The sequence below is a fragment of the Bubalus kerabau genome, chromosome 10 (genome assembly GCF_029407905.1).
Source record: "Bubalus kerabau isolate K-KA32 ecotype Philippines breed swamp buffalo chromosome 10, PCC_UOA_SB_1v2, whole genome shotgun sequence".
Taxonomy (NCBI): Eukaryota; Metazoa; Chordata; class Mammalia; order Artiodactyla; family Bovidae; genus Bubalus; species Bubalus kerabau.
Window position 1 is genome coordinate 53,098,019 of NC_073633.1, and position 26,758 is coordinate 53,124,776.

Consider the following 26,758-nt stretch of genomic DNA (forward strand, 5'->3'; position numbering starts at 1 on the left):
AACATAGGGGTGCTTGTATCTTTTCAAATGTATTTCTGTCTGGCTATATGCCTAGGCGTTGTGATTGCTAGATCATGTGGTAACTCTATTTTTAAATTTCTAAGGAACTTCCACACTATTTTCCATAGTGGTTGTGCCAGTTTATATTCCCACAAACAGTGCAGAAGGGTTTCCTTTTCTCTGTACCCTCTCCAGCAGTTTGTTATTTGTAGACATTTTAATGATGGCCATTCTGACTGGTGTGAGGTGACAGCCTTAATTTCTAATGTTTAACGTTAATGTTAATAAAAGATCAGAAAATGATGTAATGCAAAATGAACAGTTAAATATATTCTTCATTTCTATTAAGGTACTATTATTCTACTGGCTGCCCAGCCTTACAATCTGGTTGTTTTCTTTTACTTCCTTCTTTGTTGACATTCTTGATTCATTTGGACACCAAGTGCTGTCAGTTTGAGTGAACTTCTGTTCTTTCCTGGAAGCTCTCACTGCTGCATCATTTGAGGCTTCTTAGCTCACACAGTACTGCAGTGGCTTCCTTGTTTGTTGTCATTCAACTTACTCATTGGCCCAAGTTCAGGCTCCTCAATGTCATGTAGCCATTTACAGATTCCCATTTTACTTAGAAAACAGTCAGTGTTACATTATGTGAATTTTAACTTATTAAAAAAGAACATTCAGTTCAGTTCAGTTCAGTTCAGTCACTCAGTCCTGTCCGACTCTTTGCGACCCCATGAACCGCAGCACGCCAGGCCTCTCTGTCCATCACCAACTCCTGGAGTCCACCCAAACCCATCTCCATCGAGTTGGTGATGCCATTCAACCATCTTATCCTCTGTCGTCCCCTTCTCCTCCTGCCCTCAATCTTTCCCAGCATCAGGGTCTTTTCAAATGAGTCATCTCTTCACATCAGGTGGCCAAAGTATCGGAGTTTCATCTTCAACATCAATCCTTCCAATGAACACCCAGGACTGATTTCCTTTAGGATGGACTGGTTGGATCTCCTTGCAATCCAAGGGACTCTCAAGAGTCTTCTCCAACACCATAGTTGAAAAGCATCAATTCTTCTGCACTCAGCTTTCTTTATAGTCCAACTCTCACATCCGTACATGGTCACTGGAAAAACCATAGCCTTGACTAGACGGACCTTTGTTGACAAAGTAATGTCTCTGCTTTTTAACATGCTATCTAGGTTGGTCATAACTTTCCTTCCAAGGAGCAAGCGTCTTTTAATTTCATGGCTGCAGTCACCAACTGCAGTGATTTTGGAGCCCCCAAAAATAAATTCAGCCACTGTTTCCACTGTTTCCCTATGTATTTGCCATGAAGTGATGGGACCAGATGCCATGATCTTCGTTTTCTGAATATTGAGCTTTAAGCCAACTTTTCCACTCTCCTCTTTCACTTTCATCAAGAGGCTCTTTAGTTCTTCACTTTCTGCACTAAGGGTGGTGTCATCTGCATATCTGAGGTTATTGATATTTCTCCCGGCAATGTTGATTCCAGCTTGTGCTTCCTCCAGGCCAGCGTTTCTCATGGTGTACTCTGCGTATAAGTTAAATAAGCAGGGTGTTAATATATAGCCTTGATGTACTCAGTGCCTCCAAATTGTCTACATCAGTAACCATACCAGAAACTCTATTATATTGTGATTAGTAGATGTGTCATTGGTCATTTCTATTAAAAGTTACAAATCACAAGTTTGTGAATTATCTGTATTTTTGTAAATTAAAGGCATTGCAAGTTTCCAATAATAATTTCGTTCTGATCCATTTACATGCATTATACTCTTTTGAGTAAGAGAAGATAGGCAGTTACAACCACGGTGCCAAGAATTGCCCATCAGCAGCACCCTTATATCAATACACTCACTGGTCTGTAGTGAGCAATTACTGCTAAACTGAAAATCCTACTTCCCCAAAGATTTTCTCTCTCGGTGGTTTTTTTTTTGCTTGGTTGTTTGGGTTTTGTTCTTTTAGTGTCTCAGCATACCTACAGAAATTTGAGCTATGTGTTATGGTGTGGAATACATATTGAGGTCGTTTTTTCCTTAAAGTTTAAATCTTGAGGGTTTGAGACCACAGTTAGGCCTCCATGTTTCTTTCCAGACTCCTTTCCTTACTTTTCTTTTATTGAAATATTCAAGCCTAAGATGCCAGCCTGTACCTTGTCCCCCCAGAGCATCTTGAATTGTTTGCTCATGTTCTTTCTCCATCTGGAATGCCTTCTACCCCTCTTAGCTTGATTCCAATCAATCTCTGAAGTTCAGTTAGTTCTCACATTCTTCATGAATTTTTCCCAGCCCACAAGTATCTCTTTGACCCTATGAGCTTTTGCTGTTTTTATTCTTTACCTAATCTCTTAATATTCTTTGTGGAATATAGGAAGATGTAAGAACAAATAAATAAGTGGCAATGTATCATTTTTTATTTATTTGCAAATTATAGCATCTCCTTGTGATGTTCCTTGTAATAAATTTCCATTTTATTTTTTTAATTAGAGTATAAGTAGAGTATAAGCTTACTAAGATCACGTACCGTGCTTTATCCTTTCTCATAAAGCCTTTAGTTCCTATCACAGAGTGATTTACAGAAGAGCTCATTAAATATTTATGTTAGAGTGATTGATTGACAGTTTCCTGATTTTCTTTTTGCATTGAACTGTAAATCAGAAAATTTTATGTATTAACCCTTGTTGAATATGAGCACACACACTTAGGTATGTATTTGCATGTGCATATACAGTCACAAACTTGCATAGTTTTCTTTGTTCCAGTTTTAATACCCATACTTTAAAAATGTGCTTTTAATCTCTGAGTTAAGAAATATGTTTAAAAGTAATTACATAACACCTGAAGATAATTGATTCTTTTGCTTGAAAAATATACCACAGGAATCCAAACTTGCATTTCATAATGATAGTTTCCGGCTCGGTGAACTCAGGCTACATCTTATGGCTTCTTCAGGGAAGATGTTTAAGGATGGCTCAATGAATGTCAGTATTAAACTTAAGACCTGCACTCTTGATGATCTCAGAGAAGGAATTGAGAGAGCAACATCAAGGTTTGTCATTTCTCAGTTTGCTGCACATATAAAAGGTTGATGCGCTTGGCATTGTTACCAGGCATTGATTGCTTGGCTTCAGATGGTCAGAAGGGATCTTTTGATCATCATTTTTGGGATTCTCTTCCTTGGGATTATCAGTGTAGGTCTTTGGTCATATTTCAGTTTGAAGTGCTTCAAGAAATAGTGCTAATTTCAGGTTCAGTTGCTTTTATGTTTGAATTAAAGGGAAGTTTAATAATATTGTCTTAAAAGTGGGAACTAAGAAAATGTAAGAATTTTAATAGTGAAATTCATGTGTGTGGTTCATTAGTGGTACATTTTTGTAAATTGTTTTCAGTAGGCAGAATCTTTTTTCAAAAAAGCCTTCAATTTATGGATCTTTTGTCTTATTTATTTTGTATATATATTTTAAAACAGTTCTGTAAAATTTCTTTAAAAGTTTTAGGAGATCAACTATACTTAAATTTAAAGAAAAGACTCTACAGGATTAAAAAAAGTTTTAGCAGAAATGGAATCCCTAATTTTCACATTTATCAACTCATTTTTGAAAGAGTAATTCATATCACGCTATTGCAAAGTGAGAGAGACGCAACTTTAGTGGCCTAATTATATTTTTATTTCTTTCACAAATAATGAGATACATAATATTTTTGTTCTTGATTATTTTTGGAGAAGAACTGTTCTGCTGCTTGAGCCCTTTGTGAGCCCTTTGTCTTTCTAAGAGATGAATAAATGAGGGAAGAGTGCTTTCATGCATCCAGCTTTTCTAGTTTGCAAACTTTGTGTCTTGGCAAGGGTGCCTAGCCTAGCAGTCTAGGCACGGGTGATAAAGACCATGCTTCTGTTTCATAGCCTGCTTTTTGCAGCATGCTTGAGGCTGTGTGGAAACTGTCATTGCAGACCCTTGATGAACACTGCCAGATTTGAATTACATGGACTAACTTGGGAGTCAGTTGTATAGGATGATCTTTGGAGATAAATTCCTTCAAGGAGGTTTTATTTTATAAAATAAAGAGGTTGTCTTTTAAATTTTGTGGGGCTACAATAATGTGTTTTGCCAAACTTCCTTTCAGTGGTCATTGATTTGTTTTTCTAGTATTGCGTTATAATTATAAAATGCTCTTATGATTACTTATTACCATGAACCTTGGCTGTGGAGGTTAGGAGACCCTGTCTTGGTTGCTGATTAGCTAATTAGATTGCAGTTAACACTGATCTGTTTTCTATACAAGTTGGAAACTGAAAGGTGAAAGAAAAGCTATTACAAGATACTTAGAAAATTTTTCATCTTTTTAAGTGTTTTAGCAGGAATAAAATAATGAATGTACATAAATTTTTTTCAGAATGATTGATAAGAAGAATGGTCAAGAGAACAACAGTTCTATGATTGACATAAGTTACCAACAAGGCAAAAATGAAAGTCATATTGATGCTGTTCTTGACAAGCTGTATGTATGTGCCAGTGTGGAATTTCTGATGACTGTGGCTGATTTCTTTATCAAGGCTGTACCTCAGAGTCCAGAAAATATGACTAAAGAATCACAGATTCCACTGAAACAAACTGCCTTAGCAAAAATCAAGATGGAGAAAGGTTAGCAGAATTTATTTGTCACAGATGATAACTTGTCTTATATTTTACCAGAATTGCAAACAGGAAAAAAGAGAAATGGAGCATTTAAGAATGTAAAATTACTCTTTCAAATTTAAATATGTTCAGAAGAAAAACCTTAGTAAGCATCAATTTTTGAGAGAGAGGTAGACCCCTAGAGAAGGAAATGGTAACCCACTCCAGTATTTTGCCTGGGAAATTGTATGGACAGAGAAGCCTGGTGGGCTACAGTCTGTGGTGTCAAAGAGAGTCAGACACAACTTAGCGACTAAACAACAACAGGAATAGAAATGTGTATTGGATCAGGGGCCAAGAAGCCTCTGTTCTGGTTCCAGCTCTGCCATTAACATTTCTTTTCTCTGTTAAATTGTAATTGTCTAAGGTCATGCATTTTTCTCTCTAATGTGCAGTTGAGCAGTATTGGAAAACTGCTGTTCACTGGCAAGGTCAGAATTTTATTTTTCCATTTACCTTTCTTAAACAGTAGGTATATGATATCTCTGTATTCATATATACATGTAATGTATTTATACAATAGCTTGTATGACACTGACTATATATGTTAGGGTAAAATCAAAATAAGTAAGGTAGTCTCTGTGCTTTTAGCAAGTCTCCTGTCCTCTTCCTGATATTCCCCTCACCTGTTTTCCCTTCCCTGCTCTTGCAGCATAGTACACACTCCAATGTATATACATGCATTGCATATACGCATTAATTCTGACAAAAAGAAGTTCCAAACAAGATTATTTCTGTTAGGTCAAAGTCATATAACAGAGATCAAGATTGCATTATCCCACATAATCAGCATTAGTTAATAATTATTTATGGTTAGTCCTAACCAATCAGTTATTTATATTGTTACTTTCACCATATCCCTAACAGCAGGATATTAGAAGCAATTTAGAAACTTACAGATAACATATACACAAGTGACAAGATTTACTTTACTAGAACTTTTATGGTTCCCATTTATGTTTCTTCAGATGACTCTCTAAGACCAAATATGATTTTAAACGCCAAGATCACGGATCCAGAAGTGGTTTTTGTTGCCAACCTGACAAAGGCTGATGCTCCTGCTCTAACAGCCTCGTTCCAGTGTGACTTCTTTCTATCAACATCCAAACTTGAACAGATAATGACAGCTTCTGTGGGAGATCTTAAAGTGCTTGCTTGCCCTTTTCTCAGAGAAAAGAGAGGAAAAAATATTACCACAGTAAGAATGACTTTATATCCTAAGCTTGAATTGAAGGATGGCAGAAATGGTTGATTCATAGAATCCTAAAATATGAGGGCTCTATATTTACTCCAGCTTGAGATGATACAGATAAAGATGTGGAATTCCAAAGATGTTAAATGATTTACCCATGTTTGTAGTGACAAAACTATAGACTATTTCCAGACTAATTTTCATTATACCCATGTTTTGCTGAGCAGTATTTGAATTTTAGTACATGCAGTCAATATTCCGTTTCAACTGTTGCTTTTATTCACCACTATATATCCAATGAATGACTGAGTGGATGAATGAACCAAACATTCAGTGGAGTCACATGCCCAAAAGAGATTGTTTTTCTTTATTACAAATTAACTTCAATGGTGCTTTCACATTATTGTCAAAAATTGCGATTTTGGTTAAATGAATTAACTATCACACCATTTGGTTTTTAATATTAAATTGATTATTTTATGTTAAAGAGCATCATTATATAATGTGACTTATTTGCAGTGTTGTTTTAAGTTTACAAAAAAATTGATGAATAAAGTGACTTGTGTAAAGAAATACAGTGCTGAGCTTAATCTGTACGTTATCATGAAACATTCTTAAGCGGGATTGTCTTGACATGTCACAGGAAGTTTATATTAATCATTTCTATTTAAAGCTCATCCTAATTTTTTAAAAATGAAAGCTGTTTAGTATTAATTCCCTCATTCAGTTCAGATGCATTTTATTTGTTTCTTTAATGATATTTAACAATGTAGGCCTCATAGTTTTAATAAATCATTGAATTTGAAGATTTGCAATCTGTTCTAATAAGGACATTACAGGAAATTCAAGACTAACCTGTTGTTAATCATTGGGAAACTGTTCATTTACCTACCTTACCATATAGTCTTTTTTTAATAAAAATGTTAACAGAACTATTTATTTAGAGTAACAGTTTCAAGTAATTTTGTGATCATAAAAATTATAATGAAATACCTTTTTCATTTACCTCTTTGCAAATGTAAGACCTTGCTTAGATCATTTTTATAGATATCTTTAACGTATATTTTACGCAGGGCATCATTTAAAAGATATTTTGGGCTTCCCTGGTGGCTCATACAGTAAAGAATCTGCCTGCAGTGCAGGACATCTGGGTTCAATTCCTGGGTTGGGAAGATCCCCTGGAGAAGGGAACAGCTGCCCACTCCAGTATTCTAGCCTGGAGAATGCCATAGACAGAGGAGCCTGGTGGCTACAGTCCATGGAGTTGCAAAGAGTTAGACACAACTGAATGACTTTCATTTAAAAGATATTTTAGACTTCTGCTAGTAAATGTGCATTACTACCTAAGAATTTGGCATAAAGGAATTCATCACAACTGCTGAAAGTCCTTTACTGTGATCGTAGACTTGCCATAGTTTGGAAGAGCCCTCATGAGAAGCTTTCAGATAATTTAATTTGCTTTTCCTTTTAGTAATAGGCGATAGTTAAAGATCTCAAATTAAGTAAGACATGTCCTTAAGTAAATTTCACTTATCTGTTTGTAGGTCTTACAGCCGTGTTCTCTATTTATGAAAAAATATACACAGACATCAGGAAAAGAAAATATAGATATTAAAGTTGAAGAATTTATAATTAAGGTTAGTGCCTATCATATTATTTGGGTGAAAATCAATTTTTATTTTTCTTATCTTTTGATTTGTCTCATGTTTAGAGCACTATGCTAGTCACATATTTAGTAATCAATAAATACCCCTAATCCATTTTTCTTTAATGCAAATGTTTGTTTCTGTTTCTTTGAAAGACTGCAGTTGACCCTTGAGCAATGTGGGGATTAGGAGTGCTTAACTTTATAGTCAAAGACCCTGATATTGGGAAAGATTGAAGGTGGGAGGAGAAGGGGACGACAGAGGATGAGATGGCTGGATGGCATCACTGACTCAATGGACATGAATTTGAGTAAACTCCCAGATGGATGATGGTGATGGACAGGGAGGCCTGGCATGCTGCAGTCCATGGAATCGCAAACAGTCAGATATGACTGAGCAACTGAACTGAACTGAACTTTATAGTCAGGCCTAGGTATATGCAGTTCCTCAGATTTTCCATGTCTGAGGTTCTAAATCTGCAGATGCAAATAGTGTAGTCCATAGTATTTACTGTTGAAAATTGGCATATTTAAGTGGACCCTCATGGTTCAGATTCATGTTGTTCAGGGTGAACTATACTTTTAAATGTATACAGATGGTCAGGATAATTTTTATCTAGTATATTTGCTTGTGTGTTGGAGTTTGGGTTTAGGTGGGAAGAACAGAGATGAAGTGGAAAGAGAAGGGAAGGATGGAAAAATGAAGTTGCTGTTATTTTATTTACAGTGTTATTTTTAGGCTTTTATTTGGGGTGCTATTTGGTTGAATTTAATATTTATGTGATTAAATGTTTTATATGTCTTATAAAATATTTTAATGACATGTATGCTAGAAATAAAGTATTAGAATTTTTTTATCTCTTACCTTTGAAGTATTGAAAAAGCAATCTGTTCTCCAATGCCTTTCACATTCTCTAAGTATGACCTCTTGGTCAATTACAAATGAAAAGTACAGAACACTGTATAAAATCTGTTTCTCTCTCTGTTCAAGGGACACAAAATTGAGGTGGTTAATAGCAATTCTGATAGTAGCTTTATTATTTAAGTAAATAGTGAATAGTGAATAAATCAAGGTTCAAAATAATGTCATTTGAATTACCATGTAAATAACAATTTAGTTTTCTCTCAGTGTAGTTGGTCTTGGGTGGTATTTTGTTGAGACTACACTACTAAATGGGGAGAAAACTTGAATTTGTATGCACTTTGAGACACTGGGTTAAGATGCTGAGGGACTGTTTTTCCATGTATATCACTTTACATATATATATATATATACACACACACACACACATATACACTTACACGTATATATATTTATACATATATATATGTGTATATATATATATGTATATATATATATATATAAAGGTGCAGGTTTGAAAAATCCTTTAAGGTCTTGAAGGGGTGATCCCATATATCTGAGGAGAATGGTATAGTGGAATTGTGCCGGGGTCCAGCCCCGGCTGATCCAGGGTATTCGAAGGAGAGACGGCTAGGCGACCTATTCAAATGTTAATTAGATATAATAAAGAGGAATAGAATGAGGATAGCTCAGTAGGAAAATTCAGTGGAGAAAAGAAGCTGAGTGGCTTGGTTTACGCGGAAAATCAATATAACCCGTGACACCAGGTTAGCTCTGACCACGGAGGCCGCAGGCGCCCTCTCGAATAGCGGAAGGTGCCCCACCTTAGACACCTTCTCGAGTGGGTCTTAGAAGCCCAGGCAAATAAATGGTCGCAGAGGACATCCACGCTCCAGATGGACACTCAGCTAGAAGTTAAAGGGAAGAATGACATGGGGAGACCAAGCGTTGGTGAGCAAGGCCCATAGCTTTATTTTCAACAGGGGCTTTTATACCCTAAGTTACACATAGAGGACAATAGGGGATGCAAAATCAGCAGTCTTTGATGCTTATCAAAAACCAGGGTTTCTTTCCTGCAGATTTATCGTATACAAATGGTTTAGGTGATTTACATCATCTTCTGGCCAGAGGCCTATTAACATTTTATGACTCTTGACAAGGACTTATCAACAAAGACTTATTTTCTCTAAGAGTAATTATTTTAAGGTTTGGCGCCATCCTCCGAAGATAAGATTACGTTCCTATAGGGCGGATGTGTAATGGGTTTACAAAGGAAAGAATTTACTACCTTAAGGGTCTAAAGTTACTAACACCAGGCCACTACTTATTTTTTCTACATACCAACTATATTAATTAATGCACATTCAAGGATACAATTCAGGGGATGTGAAAACTTGGCAACAAACATTGGCTCATCAATGAAATCTTTTACTAGTTTTATTCTGACAGCTTCTAATTCTCTGAGAGGCTCTAAGCTATTTGAATATCTTAAGCTTCCCGTGCCTCTGGAGGCTGGGAGACTGTAAACAATCGTATGCATAGCTGTAGGTGTCCGGGTAATCTTGTCAGGCGAGTTAGAGAGCCATCTGAGGGGTGTGGATTTAAACACTCCTAATTGCCCAGGAACTTTATTAATTGGAGCTGTAAGTTAACTCTTTGACAGAGAGAGTGAGATGGTGGTGGGGGACAGCCCCCAGTAAAGTCAGAGGCGAGAGCACAAAGCAATAAAGTAGGCAGACTCTGGTTTTTTGGGGGTAGATGCTCGAGAATATCCGGGGGCAGTCCCGAGGCTCGATCCCACCTTTGCGTATGCCGAGCCCCCTTCCTCATGACCTTTGTCACGAGTGGAATGTCTCTCGCCGGCTCCCGGCAGAATTGGGACTAAGAGGACTAGTTATAGGTTGCATTAACAAGGCAAGGCAAAAAAGGATTCGGTTGACAGATAAGTTTGGGAAGCACCACATACTAGATCCTTCTTTTGGTGATGTAATCATATTTCTTTAGGATATTAAATAAGTAAGTATTGTAAGAAGTCAACATTGAAACGATCCACTTAAATTATTGCTCAAACTTTGGAAAGTCATGGGTAACTAATTGATGAGGTGTCAGGTCACAAAGAGGTTTGTGTCCTTAACTAAGAGAGATCTAATCTTATCCTGAAAGTGAGGGGGAGTTGTTGAAGATTTTATTAAGCGTAGAATGACATGTTCAGATTTGGGTTTTAGAAAAATCGTGTGGAGGGTGGGCTGAGATGGTGTTCACCAGACATGGAAGACATCATCATGGAAGACGTAAGAACCAAGGCACAGTGATTCGAATGAAGAGGTGAGCAAAGAAACTGTACAAAGATGGTAGGAGGTGGACTCTTCATGTCTTCATGTGAAAGGGGTTCCATGGTGAGTCTCAGGTTTCCTGTTTCAGTGAGACCAGTGAAAACCATGTGTGTATATCTTGGTGAGGATCACACAGTTGGTTTAGTTAATGCAGCTGGTTGAAAAATTCAGTTACCCTTCTGCATTTTTCTCTTCACATACCACTATTTGCCTCTGAATTAATTGATTTAACTTTAGGTTTCAACAGTTGACATGCATGTTAGTTACTGAATTCTAGAACAAGTTGAGCAGAAATCCCTGGCTTGAGGTCAGTTGACTGGATGTGTGATTTTGTGTGTGCTCTCTTTTGTATTCCTTAGTTATACAGTTGATATATTCAAATTTTTAATTAGTTACTTAAATTTTTTTGCATTATGTATTCATTCTTCTCATCTGGGAAAGAATTTACTCTGAATTTTTTTCTGCCTTTTTTTTTTTTTAAAGATTTCACCCATAATTCTTAATACCGTGATGACAATAATGGCTGCTATGTCCCCAAAGACAAAAGAAGATGAATCCAAAGATACATCTAAGGAAACGGAAAATCTCTGGGACATCAAATCTATTAGTGATTGCAACTCTTGGTTTCTTGGTGTTGACATGGGCACAGAATTAACAGAAAGCTTCAGAGATGTTGAAAATCAGTCGATAGAGGAAAATTGTGCTGTTGTTGTTGAGTCAGTTCAAGTTACCTTAGAATGTGGCCTTGGGCATCGAACTGTACCTTTATTATTGGCAGAGTCTAAGTTTTCAGGAAATATTAAAAATTGGACTTCCCTAATGGCTGCTTCTGCTGACATGACATTAGAGGTATGACCGCATTAATTATTACCTTCCTGCAGAGGCAACTTCTTAAAAGTACAACTGATGAATTAAGAAGAGAGCTTTTTTTGTGTGCATGATCATAGCAAGTATACATATGAATAGATAATACAGTCTAATATTTAATTTGTTGATGTATAATACTGTTTATTTGGCCATCATTTTTAAAGAGTTCTTTTGCTAAATAATTTGTTTTTGAAGCCAAGAGAGTAGAATAAAATGCACCTTCTTTATGTATATTCTTTGTGTCTTTAGTATGTTTTTAAAATGGTTATTGACATATTACATTACTTAGTATTTTTATACTGGTTATGGAAATATGTAGTTAAAGTTTAAAGACTCTCATTATAATTCTGTTAATTCTGTGCCTTTCCAGGTTCATTATTACAATGAGACCCATGCTGTTTGGGAGCCACTGATTGAGAGAGTGGAGGAGAAAAGACCGTGGAATTTAAGCCTTGCTGTAAGGAAATCATAAAATATCATTGTGTACATTAATTTACATATATTCTTTTAAAAGGTTCAGAGATTCTTAAGATGTAGTCCAGGATCCTTCAGACCCTTTTAGAGGACACTAGGATCAAAATTCTTTTCATAATAACATCCAGTCATTGTATATCATTTTCATTCTCATTCTCTCATAAGCAAACAGTGGAATTTCCCAAAGAACATGTAATTTTGCAACAGATTGTATACAGAATTAGAAATGAGAGACCACCTGTCTTCTATTTTTTTTTTTAACTTTTTATTTTGTATTGGGGTATAGCCAATTAACAATGTTGGATAATTTCAGGTGAACAGCAAAGGGACTCAGCCATATGCATGCATGTATTCATTCTCCCTCAAACTCCCCTCCCATCCAAGCTGCCGTATAACATTGAGTTAAGTTCCATGTGCTGTACAGTAGGTCCTTGTTGATTATCCATTTTGACTATCCACCTGTCTTCTCCTAAGGTTTGCCCTAAAGAGATTTGTAAATGCCCTTCTCACTATGTATTTTTAACAGTTATTTTTCACTAAAATATTATTAACATGTAAATGTTAGTTTTAAATGAATATTTAAAAATTTCTCAGTTTTTAGTTTTTTTAGAATCAATTGACATGAGTGTGAGCAAACTCCAGGAGATAGTGAAGGGCAGGAAGACTGGTGTACTACAGTCCACGGTGTCACAAAGAGTCGGACATGACTGAGTGACTGAGTAGCAACAGCAGCTTTAGTTTCTCATAGAGTACATACTGATAGATAATAGCCCACATAAATGAATCTCTTTAGGATCCTCAATCATTTTAAGACACCGAAAGACTCAAGAACTGCTCTTCTGGTTCATGAATTCTTTATGTTACCTCTTTATGGTACTTCTTGAAAACCCTTCAGAGTCCTAGATACTGAAGCTCGTCTTTCTAGATTAACAGGAACATACTTTTATACCCTTCACAAATGATCCCATCACATTTCTCTGGGGCAGCCTGACTCAAGTGTGAGGCATTGAAATTGGTTCAGCAATTTCTTATTTTAAAGATGAGCAGTCACTTAACCTATGTCCCCGATTTCCTCTCAGTAAAGTAGAAATAATATTTCTGACCTAGCCTTCTTTGGTGTAGGTGGGCTAACAAAGGAAGTTTTATAAGATATTTGAAATGCCTTTAGAATAAAAGCTATGATGGAGTCTGATGACTGATTGGAAGCTTATTGTATTACTTATTTATAGGTATTACTGGTAAAAAGTAGAAAAAATTCCAGGTGTTACTTCCAGTGCAGATAAGTTTAGATTTCAGTGTCCTCTTAGAGTGTTCATTAGCATAAAATGAGCAATCAGTCAGGTGACTCTAGGTAAATAGCTTTCTGTAGAGAATAGACCAGAGACAACTATCATAACTTCCTTGGAGTGCTTCCATGGCGCAGTTCTAAACATTTCCCTACGTGTGGATTACACACTGAAAGAAAGAATGTTGATCTGTGCTAAGTCAAGGTGAAGCACTGAATATGTTTGAGAATTTTGAGGAGCCTTGACATTAAGTGGCAAAGTTAGAAGAATTTAACTCTGTCAAGAGTATTTTAATTTTATTATTCATTGGCTGATAAATTTGTTATGTATTTACCCTCGTAGGTAAAGAAGAATCCAGTCCAAGATAAAACTTTGATGCCAGGAGATGATTTTATTGCAATTCCTGAGCCACAAACAGAAATTGATATTTCTTCAGGAGATACAATGAATATAACAATATCCAAAAGCTGTCTTAATGTTTTCAACAATTTAGCAAAAGTATGTTTAGTTCTTGGTTGCAGTATGTCAAATCGAATTTAAATTGAAACGTGTGTGTTATTTTTCTGTGTCATCAGCATTAGTTTCTAAAAATTATATAGTCATAATTTAGTTTTTTAAAAAAACTTGTAGTTTGCAAATATTTAATTGTGATGTTGTGTTCTTTTTCAGGGTTTTTCAGAGGGCACTGCTTCTACTTTTGATTACTCTTTAAAAGACAGGGCTCCTTTTACAGTAACGAATTCTGTAGGTGTTCCCATTAAGGTGCAGCCCAATCATAATCTCAGAGTGATGGGCTGCCCTGAGAAAAGTGATGTGTGTGATGTTGATGCTGGTCAGATTCTGGAATTGGAATATGCCACTATGGAACCTTCACGTCAAGGGAAACTGTCTATACTCAGCCGTCAAGAGAGCTCCCTCTTCTCTTTGACCTTTGGTATGCTGTATTATTTTATTTTTAAGGGCATCTTTAGAAGTACTGGTATCAGCTTATTTTTGGTAAAATATGGAAAAATATTTTGCTGCAGATTTCTAAAGGCTTGAAACAGTTGACAAACTTTTGTTTTCTTTCTCTAAGCTTGAGAAAATTAAACTTGATTAATTTAAAAATTACCTTAAAGAGCTAAATTATCTCTATACGCTTAAATAGTGCAGTATGCCATATGCTTCAGAAAGGACGGGAGTTCAGTGAGGAGTGAAAGTAACTACATTCAGATGTCTCAGAATGTTGACAGTAATTATCACCATTTCAGAAAACAAGATGATTTTTATTGTTTTTTAGAGTTGGGAAAGTAAGGAACGAACTGGGTCTTGTTTGTTTTAATACACACAAAACCTCCACCTCAGGAGAAATCGTTTTGGGTCAGAAAATGTTATAACAATAAAGAGTTTCCTTTCTTTGTTAGCTCCTGTGTCTTAGACAAGAATTTTGTGTAGTCATCATTTCTAGTCATGAGGAAGAATACGCTTGTTGTTATTTTGAGGTGTTGCTGTTGATCCTGTCTTATAAAAGTTTGCGTAAATTAGTATTTGGAATGCTCTGCCTTAGCACCTCATGGATATACAGAAGTAACCCAAGTCCCAATTGCCAGACCTGGACGGCAGCTGTATAATGTATGGAATCCTAATACCAGTCATTTTGACTCACTCGTGGTACAAATTGACGCAACTGAAGGGAATAAAGTAATTACTGTTCGTTCTCCTCTCCAGGTAATGCATTAAGTGAATTGTGTTCCTTTTAGTATATCAAGAAATACTAAATCACTTGGCTGACCATGGGAATGTAATAAAACTTCATTTTATTATAGGTCATTACTGATTTTCAGAAATGAATAATAGTTTAAATTGGCTGCTGTTTCCTGTCCAACTTACTTTTGTAACATTCTTCATTTTAAATATCTCATAAAATGCTCTTGTTAGTTTAAAGTCGATTATTGTTGTCTCCTGGGTTTAAAATTAATGAAACGTTTTGTCTATTCCTTGGAAGATTCAAAACTGAGGAGTATTGTAGTAATAGCTGGTGGTCAAATAAGATTACATTCCGTTCTCTTTGTATTGCATTTTTCAAGTATGTGTGAAGGAATATTGGAATGATCTCCCCAGAAAAAATAATTTAGCATGTTAACCTGTATAAATATTTTTTTCACTTTTAAGACTATTAATTTTTCTTTTTCTGTGTGTTATAACAGATTTCAGCATATGGTCAGCAAAAGAACATTTCTTCTTACCTAGAAAATTAGATGAAAATGAAAGGATTTCAAGTTCTGGTCCTTGTTATCTCTCAGTTTGCTATTAGGTCCTACCTGTATTACATTACGGAGAAGGCAATGGCACCCCACTCCAATACTCTTGCCTGGAAAATCCCATGGATGGAGGAGCCTGGTGGGCTGCAGTCCATGGGGTCGCTAAGAGTCAGACACGACTGAGCGACTTCACTTTCACTTTTCACTTTCATGCATTGGAGAAGGAAATGACAACCCACTCCAGTGTTCTTGCCTGAAGAATCCCAGGGACGGGGGAGCCTGGTGGGCTACCTTCAATGGGGTTGTACAAAGTCAGACATGACTGAAGCGACTTAGCAGCAGCAGCATATTACATTGAAGTTAAGGAAGAACTATACCATATTTGTTTACCTCATTTTTCCTTTGCTATCCTTTTGTGTTTAGTCATATAGTACTTTGAGAAAAGGTTATAATGAAGAAAATATTATGGCTGAAGTCTTCAAAGATTAATACATATTTGAAAGATTATAATGTATACTAAAATTCAGTATGTAATATGTGAACATGTGACTATCGTAATAATTCTTAGCTTCCATTTAACAGCAAATTTCAGATATATAGCACTTAAATAAGTAAAAGTTTTCAATTACCATAAAAGTATCTTCCAATTTTGGGCTTGCAGTTTTTTAGATCTAAATGTAATTGTGTGCAGCTCACAGTTTTCTTTTTGAATGTCTACATCTTTTTAAACAACTTGTATGTTTTTTGTCCAACAGATTAAAAACCATTTTTCTATTGCTTTCATCATCTATAAATATGTTAAGAATGTGAAGCTGTTGGAGCGCATTGGAATAGCCAGACCTGAAGAGGAGTTCCATGTTCCTTTAGATTCATATAGGTAGATACTTCCTTGAATATATTAAACTATGAAAGATTCATTATGTATATTTTTAATTCTGTGAATTAGCAACTGTATTCTGGGAAAAAAGTAAAACATCTGTATTCTACAATAACAATAATTCTTACTATCTAAAGATCTATAAAATCCAATTTTAAGACATATGGAGAATTATATTTAATTATTATTGAATTTGCCAAATGAAACTTTTTCATTTGTGTATTTGATGTTTCAGAATTTTATAAGGCTTATTAGATTGTCTTTGTATTTGAAATTAACTTTTTTTTTAGTTGTCATTTTTTACAGAGTAGTTTTTCTCAGAAGGTGCCTCTGTGAGTCAGCTGTGTGACTTTGGGCAAGTTTCTTAACTTTTCTTAGCTTTGTTTTTCTTATCTATAGAAATAGGAATAAGAGTACTTGTCTTGTAGAGTCATCAAGAAGAGTCAATTGAATTCTTTTTCTTAAGTTCTCAGTAAAAAATTTTTTCCCACTCTGTTTTTTCCTTTAGATGTCAGTTGTTCATTCAGCCAGCTGGTATCTTAGAGCATCAGTACAAAGAATCCACCACTTATATTTCCTGGAAGGAAGAGCTTCATCGGAGCAAAGAAGTCAGATGCATGCTGCAGTGTCCGTCAACAGAAATGAACTTCTTACCTCTCATAGTCAACACAGTTGCTGTGCCTGATGAATTGAGCTATATAAGTACACAGGCGGAAGACTGGGATCCCGCTTACATCATTCACCTTTACCCTACTGTCACCTTGCGAAATTTTCTCCCATATTCTCTAAGATACTTACTTGAGGTATGTCTTTTGCATTTTTTTAAAATTCTATTTGCTTTACAATATTGTATTGGTTTCTGCCATACATCAACATGCATCAGCCACAAGTATACATATATGCCCCCTGTTTTGCATTTTGTTTGACTTTTATTACTGCATGGAGTGAATTCTTTTTCTTTTTAATGGTATTTTTGTTGAGGTCAGTGTTTTACATCACATACTTGTAATGCTTTAATAGTAATAATAATAGCAAAAATTGGTATAGCATCTACTTTGTGCCAGCCACTAGTTCATGTATTTTTACATGCATTATTTAGTCCAAACAATAACTTCCCCAAGAAGTTGCTACTATTTGACCCATTTTACACATGAGGAAACTGAGTCACAGAGGGGTTAAGTGACAGGCTCAGAATCCTGCATCTAACAAATGGTAGAACTGAGATTTGAACCGAAGCAATGTGATTCCTTGTTCTTCACCACTGAACTCTGCTGCATCTGCTATAAATTAATAATTATAATCATCTCTTTATTATCTAAGTGCAGTTCTCTTAGCTAAAGTACAGAAGAGCACCAGTGAGAAAATACTTCATCTTAATTTATTATGAAGTTAAAGTTTTTTAAAGTGATGATTATTTAGTTCAGATTTATTTTAAAGTGATGATTATTTGGTTCAAGATGAACCAAAAAATAATTACGGTCTGTCCTAAGAAGTATTAGGGAACATTTTCTAGTAATGAAGTATAGTATATGCTTTTAAATTTGTTCATGCCACAACATTTCAAAATACAAAAATCTGAATAGTATTTGGAACCTAAATTGATTTTCTTTATGTGACAGGAAGCCACCCTTGACTTGTGGAGACTAAAATTAATTAGATGACCTAGGTAGTATTTATTTAGTAAGCTCTTGCCCAGATATTTAAGAGTCTGCCTGCAGCACAGGAGACCCAGGTTTGATCCCTGGGTCAGGAAGATCCCTTGGAGAAGGAAATGGCAACCAACTCCAGTATTCTTGCCTGAAAAAAATCCCATGGGTGGAGGAACCTGGCAGGCTATAGTCCATGGGGTTGCAAAGAGTTGGACACAACTGAGCTACTTCACTTTCATTTTCAAGTAGTATTTATACAAGAGAAGCTGTTGGTAAGGAAGCCTAGTTTATTATATTGCCATTACTCATTTTTAAAGTAGGTTCCACCTTAGATAGCTTGTCAGAATAGTTTGACATCACTTTCCTTTTATATTTGTATGAGAACCATTAAGTGTAGAATGTGAATAAAGGATGAAGCTGAAGCACAGGCTGTTATGTGGCTCGTGTAATGACATATCTCTTAATGGAAATTGCCAGTGTTCTTGAATCCAGCCTTAGATTCTTGACATGGGTCTGAGTTTTTCTCAAAACTAACAGCCATTGGCCCGATGATAGCTGAATGACAGCTTCTGCCTTTGGCTATGTTACAGTGTTTTCTTTTTAGTCCTTAGTAGTTGTTGGATATTCATAATATGTAAAGATGGTACCTTGAAGAGTTCTCAGTTAATGTGAATCTGGTAGGTAATTTAGTATTTGTATAAGATAGGGAAGTTATTGCAGAGATTTTTTTTAATTGGTAAGCAAATTTAGTTTTTGTTTGTTTTTAGGGAACAGCAGAAACTCATGAGCTGACCGAAGGCAGTACAAGCAATGTTCTACATTCGCGAATCAGTGGAGAAATAATGGAATTAGTTCTGGTGAAATATCAGGGCAAAAACTGGAATGGACATTTCCGTATATGCAATACCCTTCCCGAATTCTTCCTTGTGTGTTTTTCTTCTGACTCCGCAGAAACGTTGACAGTTGACCTGTCGATACATGTCAAGCGAATTGGCAGCCAGATGGAGCTCTCCATTTTCAGTCCCTACTGGCTAATCAACAAGACTTCTCGGGTTCTCCAGTATCGTGCAGAAGATACGCATGTGAAACATCCAGCTGATTTTAGGGATATTGTTTTATTCTCTTTCAAGAAGAAGAACATTTTTAGTAAAAATAAGGTGCGTTTTTGTCAATAAAACAAATTGTTCAGTGTCACTGGTATGCATTAGATCCAAGACTACTTTTAAGGAATACATGATTAATTGGGGTATTATGAACTAACAACAATAGTGTCCCAAAGCTGAGGTGTCTTTTTCTCCAGTGCCCCTAGAATTAGTTCTGTTCTTGACATAGTGTCAAGTGGAAAGCTTGACTTTATGTAGGTTACCGGTGATGCAATGGCATTTCAAAAGAGAGAGCAGTTGAATTTGGTTTATTTTAACTGAGCCTCATATGTATGAAGGATTAAGGCGGGCCTTCGAGAGAAAAACAAAGCCTAAGGCCTGATCTGATCATTTTTGCTCTGGTTGCTTCTTTCCTTTGCAAACTCACATCTTGATATTGCTTTTGTGTAGCTGCACTTGCTTAGAATGTCTTTTGCCCTACGCTTTCCCTGCCTGCTTCTTGTTTTCTCGTTATTACTGTTCATGCTTTGACATTCTGCTCCAGCCTGACATGTGTGAAAGATTTTCTGATCATCTAAAGCAGAGCTAGATATCCCATGCATGTTCTATTAGAGCAGTGCTTCTCAGTCTCAATCTCAGTGTGTAACAGAGTCACCTAGAGAGCTTTGAAAACAGACTGCTGAGCCAAGCCCCCATAGTGCAGTTCAGTAGGTCTGAATAGGGCCTGAGACCATACTTTGAGAACCTCTGTCATAAAGTGTTGATTAATGCTTGATATTGTACCTGTTTGTGTGTCTGACCTTTGGTTGTACTCAGGTTTTTATCATCTGCTGGGTAGATGGAGGTTAATACAGGAGGAGAATTAGATCTCTTCTGTAAAACTTTACCTTTTCCCATAGCCATAAGTAAGCTTTTTATCCTGTCAGTTTGATAGGATTTTATCCCTCTTATGTGGCTGTTATCACATTGTCTTGCATTATAATTATTAGTGTGTATTTCCTGTCTCTGTTTAGTTGGAAGCTTATTGAGGACAGGTATTGTGTCTTCCATTCTGCTTATCAAAACACTTTTCATTGTTTGCTGAATAATAAAAGCATAAATTTCCTGTGTGTGCTAAAAGTTTAAGAATTCATTAGCTCTATATAAAAAACCTAACACTGGAAAATATCACTTTACATTTTAATTCCTTCCTAAGTAACAGAAGGTCTCATTGGTACACGTCTTTAAATTCATCATACTCATCGCAGAGGTGAATGCAAAGGGAACTTTAGAGCTCTGCTTTTATTGTATTGTCCCCTAGAGTTCCTGTGGTTCTCTTACCCATGTGCAGCATGCCTTTGATAATACTTTTCTTTGTCTCATGTTATTAAATACATTTCTAGTGGTCTAGCACCTATCCATCAAATAAAATTAGTACAGTGTTTTAGATTTCTTATATGATTGTCTGTGTTCTCTGGTGTAGGTACAGTTAAAAATTTCAACTAGTTCGTGGTCCAATGGCTTTTCATTGGATACAGTGGGAAGTTACGGATGTGTGAAGTGTCCTGCCAACAACATGGAATACCTGGTAAGGTTTTGCTTGCTTATTTACCTCTGATTTCACTCACATTTTCTTCACTAAATAAGCTGGAAATCCTCAGGGGTATAGAAATGTGAATTCAAAGTATTACATGGAGGATGTCTACTATTACGTTATGTCTGTCTACTTATTTCTAGTACAGTTAGTATCAAAGCACAGCCTAAATTTGTCAAAGTTTAAGACAGTGATTTGAATACATTTAAGGAAGGAATTTGGTAAGTATTCAGAATTACTAGAATCCACATCCATACCACTCCCTGCCAAAAAGTCTTAAATCTTAAATTTCACTGCAACAATTTGAATAATCTGATACTAGTTCACTTGTTTTATTACCTCTTTAAAATTTTTATTTCATTTTATTGATAGCAGAGAGAATAAAGCAGCAAAGGAAACTGTACACTGATTTTAAAACAATTTATTTTGGAATGTTACTACGAGTCATCATTTGTTAAATTACTGATTGATATTTCTTGAATTGGTTTCTGCTGGTCCCAGACTAAGGAACTGAAATTTTTCTTCTTAGTGAGAAGATAGTCATGGAATATGGTTCTTTTTAGTTACTTTATTTTTTTAAGAAATCCTATTTTAAAATACTTGAAGAAGACTGTGAGTGAATAGCTGTGTGTGTTTCAAGGTGTGTAAAGTACTGGGAAATGATAAACTTGTTTGTTTCCTTTCCACAGGTTGGTGTCAGCATCAAAATGAGCAGTTTTAATCTTACACGAATAGTCACTTTGACTCCCTTTTATACCATTGAGAACAAGTCATCATTAGAACTGGAAGTTGGTGAGATTGCATCTGATGGCTCACCGCCGACTAATAAATGGAACTACATTGCTTCTTCAGAGGTAATAATTTTCCTTTAATATAATTGGCTCCGAAAATGTACAAGTAAATATCGACATGTAAATAAGAATTATATATCTCTCTGTCATAATCATTTTGCTACCATATTTGTGTGTTAAAATTTATGACAGCCAGCTTAGAAAGACTTCCCTTTCATACTATAAGCATATGTTAAAAAGAAGAAAGAATTGTTTCTAATATTTATCACTAGTCTAGTCTAGACTGTTAACACTCATTTTATGGTTCTTCCTATGTGTATAAATGTGGATATGTACTGTAAAATGTACATATAAATAATGTACTATTCTGTCAGTAGTCAAGATAATGTCTTTATATTCAAGAAGCATCCAATCTTGGAAGGCTTAAGACTCTCTTAAATTAATACATAGAGAAGAAGATAATATATGGCAAGCTACTGGAGGCAGGTTATGTGGTCTGGTACTCCCATCTCTTAAATAATTTTCCACAGTTTGTTGTGATTCACATAGTCAAAGGCTTTGGCATAGTCAGTGAAGCAGAAGTAGATGTTTTTCTGCAACTGTCTTGCTTTTTTGATAATCCAGCAGATGTTGGCAATTTGATCTCTGGTTCCTATGCCTTTTCTAAATCCACCTTGAACGTCTGGAAGTTCATGGTTCATGTACTGTTGAAGCTTGCTTGGAGAAATTTTAGCATTACTTTGCTAGCGTGTGAGATGAGTTCAGTTGTATGGTAGTTTGAACATTCTTTGGCATGGCCTTTCTTTGAGGTTGGAATGAAAACTGACCTATTCCAGTCCTGTGGCCACTGCTGAGTTTTCCAAATTTGCTGGCATATTGAGTATAGCACTTTCACAGCATCATCTTTTAGGATTTGAAATAGCTCTACTAGAATTCCATCACCTCCACTAGCTTTGTTCCTAGTGATGCTTCCTAAGGCCCACTTGATGAAGCAACAGTTAGAAGCGGACATGGAACAACAGACTGTTTCCAGATTGGGAAAGGAGTGCATCAAGGCTGTATATCGTCACCCTGCCTACTTAACTTCTATGCAGAGTACCTCATGTGAAACGCCAGGCTGGATGAAGCACAAGCTGGAATCAAGATTGCCAGGAGAAATATCAGTATCCTCAGATACGCAAATGACACCATCCTTATGGCAGAAAGCGAAGAAAAACTAAAGAGCCTCCTGATGAAAGTGAAAGAGGAGAGTGAAAAAGTTGGCTTAAAACTCAGCATTCCAAAAACGAAGATCATGGCATCCGGTCCCATCACTTCATGGCAAATAGATGGGGAAACAATGGAAACAGTGACAAACTTTATTTTGGGGGGATACAAAGTGACTGCAGATGGTGATTGCAGCCATGAAATTAAAAGACGCTTACTCCTTGGAAGGAAAGTTATGACCAACCTAGATAGCATATTCAAAAGCAGAGACATTACTTTGCCAACAAAGGTCCATCTAGTCAAGGCTTTGGGTTTTCCAGTGGTCATGTATGAATGTGAGAGTTGGACTGTGAAGAAAGCTGAGTGCCAAAGAATTGATGTTTTTGAACTGTAGTGTTGGAGAAGACTCTTGAGAGTCCCTTGGACTTCAAGGAGATCCAACCAGTCAGTCCTAAAGGAAATCAGTCCTGAATATTCATTAGAAGGACTGATGCTGAAGCTGAAGCTCCAATAGTTTGGCTACCTGATGCGAAGAATTGACTCATTGGAAAAGACCCTGATGCTGGAAACTATTGAAGACAGGAGGTGTAGGGGACAACAGAGGATGAGATGGTTGGATAGCATCACCAGCTCAATGGACATGAGTTGAGCAAGCTGCAGGAGTTGGTGATGGACAGGGAAGCCTGGTGTGCTGCAGTCCATGGAGTCTACAAAGAGTCTAACACAACTGAACGACTGAACTGAACTGACTGATAGGTGGTTATAGGATCTCTGAATAGATGAACTGGAAGTTTCCTTGGAAAAAATCCCCAAAATTCAACCACCTTACTTTACAGAGAAGGAAATTGAATCTCAGGGTTTTTTTTTTTTTAGGTCAGTAAGGTTATTGGAGATTGAAATCATTGTGGCCTAGATCAAAAGCAAATGTTTCATAGAAGGGCTGGTATTTGAACAAAACTTTGCAAAATTTTGCAGACTCAACAAGAGGTGAAGTGAAGAGAATAAGGAAAGTTGGGGAGGGGACAGGTGCACCGACAAGCATTACTGCTTGAATTTGCCTGAGTTTTCAACCAAACCAGCTGACTTAAGGATAGGACTGTTTTTCTTTACATCTAAAAAGAATTCTAAAATTATCTTTAAAATTGCTTGGCAAAAAGTTTAAGAGGAGGGACTCCACTTACAATACAAAGTTAGACCTCTAAGAGGCATGGGCTTTCCAAGGCACTTAGAATGATCTCCATAGACTTGGCAACAAATACGTGTTCCTTATCTTTTTGTCTTTGATGTGAGTTTGATAGTAGTAGTACTCTTTTCCAAAATAGCTTTTACCCAGTATTCTGTCATGGGTGAGGAACTTTTGTTTTATGAACTAAAATCTCAGTTTTACAGATAGAAAACTGAGGCTCAAAAAGGTCAAGATTAAGATCAGACAGCTATAAGGGGATAGTGTCAGGAATGCCAGCAAGGTCCTCTGCCTTCAGTTGCCTTGTGGTTTATCTAGGACAAGATACTCTGAAAGAATTAATAGTGCAATTCATAAAAGCAAATATTAAGATTATAATTTTTAAATATTTAAGATATTTGAGATGTTCCTAATAGCACTTCAGTTCCTCATATTGTAATTATTCTGTAAGTATGAAAAGACTAATACATCTATTCTTCTGATGGAGTTTCTTAGGCTTCATAAATAATCATTATTTTGTCAATAATCTCAATATGAAATGTAAAGGAGCTATTTTAAGAAACAGTGATAATTGAGTTATGATCTGAATTAGAATTTAAAACTTTATTAGCCACTGTTTTACTTACCATAGTATTGTTTTAAGACTGATATTTGACTTTCATATTTTCAGAACCTTCCATTTTGGCCTGAGAAATTTTCAGGCAAACTTTGTGTGAGAGTGGTGAGCTGTGAGGGATCATCCAGGCCATTCTTTTATAACCAACAGGATAATGGCACTTTATTGAGCTTGGAAGATCTGGTACGTTTTCCTGTTTTTAAAATAAAATATCTTTGATATTTAAAGTTTGCTTTACAATATTTTATTAAGACGTGCTGATAATTAATTGAAGATATGCTAACTCTAACAATATATAATGCTGTACATATGTTTGTAAGAGATCAGAGCCAATGTGATTTTCTGTAGGAATTTAAGAAAACAGGCTTTTTAATATCTGTATGAATGATTGAAATTCTAAATGTAATGTGCAGTTTAAACCAATGCTTCAGACATACTCCTTTTTTCTGCAATAGAATGGGGGTATCTTGGTGGATGTAGATACTGCTCCGCATTCAACTGTCATCAGCTTTTCTGACTACCATGAGGGATGTGCACCTGCCCTAATAATAAACCACACACCATGGAACATCCTCACATATAAACAGAGGTATGAAATAAAAAGGGTTCTTAGAAAATATGATTTGTTTTCGGTGGTTTAGTTGCTAAGTTGTGTTCAACTCTTGCAACCCCATGGACTGTAGCCTGCCAGCTCCTCTGTCCTTGGGATTTCTGAGACAAGAATACTGGAGTGGGTAGCCATTTCTTTCTGTAGGGGATCTTCCTGACTCAGCGATCGAACCTGGGTCTTGTGTGTCTCCTGCAGTCGCAGGCAGATTCTTTACCAGCTGAGCCACCAGGGAAGCCCACTGATCTACAGTTCCTTCTAGGAAATACTTGGATCTAGATGTGTTTCACCTTCCATGTGTTTTCAGATTTTAGAAAGGTAATAGGGATGTGTATTGCTAATAGCCCTAGCAAGTTCTGAAGCAGTACTCTGTAACCAACACATGAGTATTCCTGCAGCAAAACGTGTAAACATTCATAAGAAGTGAGATAAATGAAAGTATTAATAGTTTCCCATCAGTTCAGATCAAGTTTTGCTGCCACATGAGTTTGGACACCAAACTTAAGAGAAGAATATTTGGAATTTTGAAGCTTTTTACATTTCAGAATTGGATACAAGGAACTGTGAACTTGTTTAAGCAGTACCATTCTTTTGTGGTCTCGTGATGCTCAGTGAACTTCTCTCTATAAATCGTGTTTTTTTGGTTGGATAGTAGAATATTAAACAGGAGGGCAAAGGGCTGAAGACAGATTTACGTGGAAGATTAAATAGTGATATTGAATGTATTGTAGTACAGACTGACAGGAATTTTGTTGTCCTTGTGTGTGCTGTTGTTTAGCTTGGGTGATGCCATTAAACAGGGAGCTTTAGATTCTTAAAATATGTAATAATATATTTGTAAAGAATTATTATTATAAATCTTCACGGCATTATTTTTATGTATGTATATATAATATAAAATAATAATACCCATTATATATATGTATACACACACACACGCATATAAATATATAAAAAACAATGCCTTGCTGGGACTTCCCTGGTCATCCAGAGGTTAAGAGTCCGCCTGCCTATGCAGGAGACATGGGTTCGATCCCTGGTCTGGAAAGATCCCTCATGCCTCAGAGCAACAGAGCCCATGTTCCGCAACTGGTGAGACCACGGGCTACCACTACTGAAGCCCAAGCGCTCTAGAGCCTGAACTCCACAACAAGAGAAGCCACCACAGTAAGGCCGCACACTACAGCAGAGTATCCGCTACTCACTGCAACTGGAGAAAGCCCTCAGACAGCAGTGAAGACCCAGCACAGCCAAAGATAGATAAATAAATTTTTTAAAATTAATGCTTTCCAGATTTAACGTATTCTTAACTCTCATGGCTTGAATCTGCTGAGAGATTTGAAAGTATAGATTAAACCCTAAATGGGTTACTTTTTGTTTTATTTTAGTTCTCTGCAAAGTTTCTTGTATTATCTAGACCAGTACTCCTTAAACTTAAATATCAGTATTAAGAACTCCTAGAAATCCTGTAAAAATGCAGGTTCTGAGTTAGTTGGTTTTAGGTGGGCCCCAGAATATTGCACTTTGCAGCAAGGCCCGCGGTGACGCTAGTGCTGCTGGCCCGG

General features: G+C 36.3%; 1 protein-coding gene across 1 annotated transcript in view; it reads left to right on the top strand.

The window, feature by feature from the left end:
* VPS13C (vacuolar protein sorting 13 homolog C) overlaps window positions 1–26,758 on the top strand; it is a 183,005-nt gene that overhangs the window by 118,314 nt on the left and 37,933 nt on the right. Inside the window, exons 48-63 of the mRNA XM_055537746.1 lie at window positions 2,893–3,062; window positions 4,409–4,656; window positions 5,658–5,887; window positions 7,426–7,518; window positions 11,205–11,570; window positions 11,959–12,045; window positions 13,691–13,846; window positions 14,018–14,282; window positions 14,895–15,055; window positions 16,344–16,465; window positions 16,974–17,268; window positions 18,882–19,271; window positions 20,680–20,784; window positions 21,480–21,644; window positions 24,641–24,769; window positions 25,042–25,175. Coding sequence (XP_055393721.1) covers window positions 2,893–3,062; window positions 4,409–4,656; window positions 5,658–5,887; window positions 7,426–7,518; window positions 11,205–11,570; window positions 11,959–12,045; window positions 13,691–13,846; window positions 14,018–14,282; window positions 14,895–15,055; window positions 16,344–16,465; window positions 16,974–17,268; window positions 18,882–19,271; window positions 20,680–20,784; window positions 21,480–21,644; window positions 24,641–24,769; window positions 25,042–25,175 — 3,116 coding nt within the window. The remainder of the gene's footprint in view (window positions 1–2,892; window positions 3,063–4,408; window positions 4,657–5,657; window positions 5,888–7,425; window positions 7,519–11,204; window positions 11,571–11,958; window positions 12,046–13,690; window positions 13,847–14,017; window positions 14,283–14,894; window positions 15,056–16,343; window positions 16,466–16,973; window positions 17,269–18,881; window positions 19,272–20,679; window positions 20,785–21,479; window positions 21,645–24,640; window positions 24,770–25,041; window positions 25,176–26,758) is intronic.